Source organism: Penaeus monodon, chromosome 4 (assembly GCF_015228065.2).
Source record: "Penaeus monodon isolate SGIC_2016 chromosome 4, NSTDA_Pmon_1, whole genome shotgun sequence".
NCBI lineage: Eukaryota > Metazoa > Arthropoda > Malacostraca > Decapoda > Penaeidae > Penaeus > Penaeus monodon.
In genome coordinates, this window is record NC_051389.1 from 453,847 (window position 1) to 456,346 (window position 2,500).

The 2,500-nt window shown below is 39.5% G+C and overlaps 1 protein-coding gene across 1 annotated transcript in view; it reads right to left on the reverse strand.

Moving 5' to 3' along the window:
- LOC119598390 (glycosaminoglycan xylosylkinase-like) overlaps nt 1-2,135 on the reverse strand; it is a 10,645-nt gene extending 8,510 nt beyond the window's left edge. The window contains exons 1-4 of the mRNA XM_037948038.1: nt 1,978-2,135; nt 1,657-1,849; nt 672-841; nt 184-380 (exon numbers count right to left, since the gene is read on the reverse strand). Of these exons, the coding sequence (XP_037803966.1) occupies nt 184-380; nt 672-841; nt 1,657-1,849; nt 1,978-2,126 (709 nt within the window). The 5' untranslated portion in view covers nt 2,127-2,135. The remainder of the gene's footprint in view (nt 1-183; nt 381-671; nt 842-1,656; nt 1,850-1,977) is intronic.
- Nucleotides 2,136-2,500: the final 365 nt, after the last annotated feature.

Genomic DNA, 2,500 nt, shown 5'->3' on the forward strand with positions numbered 1-2,500 from the left:
TGTATGTATGTATGTATGCATACATGCATGTATGCATGTATATCTATATCTACATCTATTCATCTATATACATATCTACCGATTTACTTATCTGTTAATCTATCTGTAAATATGTAAGGGCATATGGGTGTATGGATGGATGAATAAAAAGACAGCATGACAGAGTAAATGATTAATGTAAACCTTTGCTTTTGGTGAAAGTTTTAGCGAGCTTTCGCGACGCTACGGGGAGGATCTGCCTATTGAGCGAGACCTTGCGGCCAGAGACAATGGGCGCCATCTGCAGCCCCAGCAGGCGGGCCAGGTGAAAGGCTACGATTTCTCCATTAAATCTGTCGCCTCCTTTGTTCTTTCCTTTAATAATGCGGTTTCGAGGATATCTGCAAAAAGGGTTTTACTTGCTGCATTTACTGATAAGCAGGATTTGGTGAGAAAACTTTGAAATTCCCAAACATCTATCGAATTCAAAGTGCTATGCTCTCATACTGAAATATTTCAGGTCAATAACTCATCCTTATTTTTTAAAATGCACACTGTTCTTTATACATCCCCTGTAGTCAGATTTAGCTTATTCATGTATTGCGCTGAAAGATTACGACGCCCACTGCGTATTAAATCAAAGAACCTTCTTACTGTTAACCAATTCTAAAACACAGTCAGCATATAGTTACATCTTGGGTAAGAACATGACTTTCTGGTTTCCTTCAAGCTGTAGTATGATCTTGAGCTGCGACACTCCAACAGCAACGTCAGCCGCTGTGATGGGGGCATTGGACAGGGCAGCCAGGATGTCTCCCAGGCCAGGAGCGGTTTCCGGAACCAGTGAGTTTGGACTGGCCCACTGAAAACCATGAATTGGATCAGTATTATCATGATTACGGACACTACATTATATTACTTTCATTCTCAAATACTCGTGGCCAGCTGCCTTCCAAGTCTCTCTCTCTCTCTCTCTCTCTCTCTCTCTCTCTCTCTCTCGCTCTCCTCTCTCTCTCTCTCTCTCTCTCTCTCTCTCTCACACACACACACACACACACACACACTCACTCTCTCTCTCTCATTTATTGTTCTGTAATTGACTAAACAAACGTTCGATAGTTATCATGGGGTCATATAATGCCACAAGAATTTTCGTTTTCCTAGTTTAGTGTTGGGATGCCTATACGTTACGATAAGCGTAAATTTGGTTTCGCAAATATTTGGGCTGTAGTACAACTGTAGCACTCAATACATGTGCTTTTAGAATCATCGGGCAACCCTTCATTACAATGTGGAAATTCGTAAGTCTGTCTCAAACCCTTGCCCATTGATTTTATCCTTATGGTGGCCCTGTATGCACAGTAATAGAAGTGTAAATGACTGGGTGGCACGATATGACTGAAAAATTTCGTTAACATAAAACTAGTGAACGGGTTTAAGGAGGCAAATTAGACATATACAATAAGGTTAATTTATCATATGCATTATTAATAATTGTGAACTGTAATTTTATTTGTGTTGCTGTTTCGTGAACTGAAGTCTGCTGATTTGAATTCGCACTTTGACAGGATAGACAGGGCCAAACCTTTTTTTCAACGAAAATACCTTGCCTGTGATATTGACATTGTTACATCCTTCCGCAAGGAGACCGACAAAACCCAAATCCATCATACCAACCGTTCTCGCTAATGCCCAAGGATCCTTAGCAACTCCTCGCACCATTATATCTTTTTTCAGTCCTTCGAACAAACGGATTAAGTGTTGCGATTCAGAAGAAAACTTTGCCTTTATGGCCGGGAGATGAGCGAACAAGGACGATAGCATGACCAACCCTGGACAGTGGGTTTTATTTCCCTGCAAGACGTGGCCACTGTAAGAAACGACCGAGGAACAAGTATTTCAGTGCAGGTTTTCGGACATTGAAACACCAATGTTGGAACACTGACAAATCATAATACAAGAAAAATGTATTGTCTCACATTTTCATGAGATACATACTCTTTACAATAAATCTCTCTCGTGTAGACTGGCTGGAAACTCGTTCGTGTCTCTGGCGCGTCACCTGGCGGGCCGAGGCGCACGGACGCCGTCAGGAGCCACACCAAGGCGACACAGCACAACACCCGGATCAGCAGACGGTATTTCATTCCTTCTATCGGTCTATCGAGGTAAAAACTGAATTAAGGAATGTGCAATTTTTTTTCATCAATATCATTGTTGAAGTAGTTTTTGTTTTGTCATCATCATCATCATTATCATTATTATCATCATCATAATGATGATGATGATGATGATGATGATTATTGTTATTATCATCATCATGATGATGATGATGATGATGATGATGATGATGATGATGATGATGATGACGATGATGATGATGATGATTATCGTTATTATCATCATCATTATCATTATCATTATTATTATTATCATTATTATTATTAATGATAAGCATTAATACTTAGGTATAATAACATCATTACTTCTACTACAGTTACCATTATTATTATTATTATTA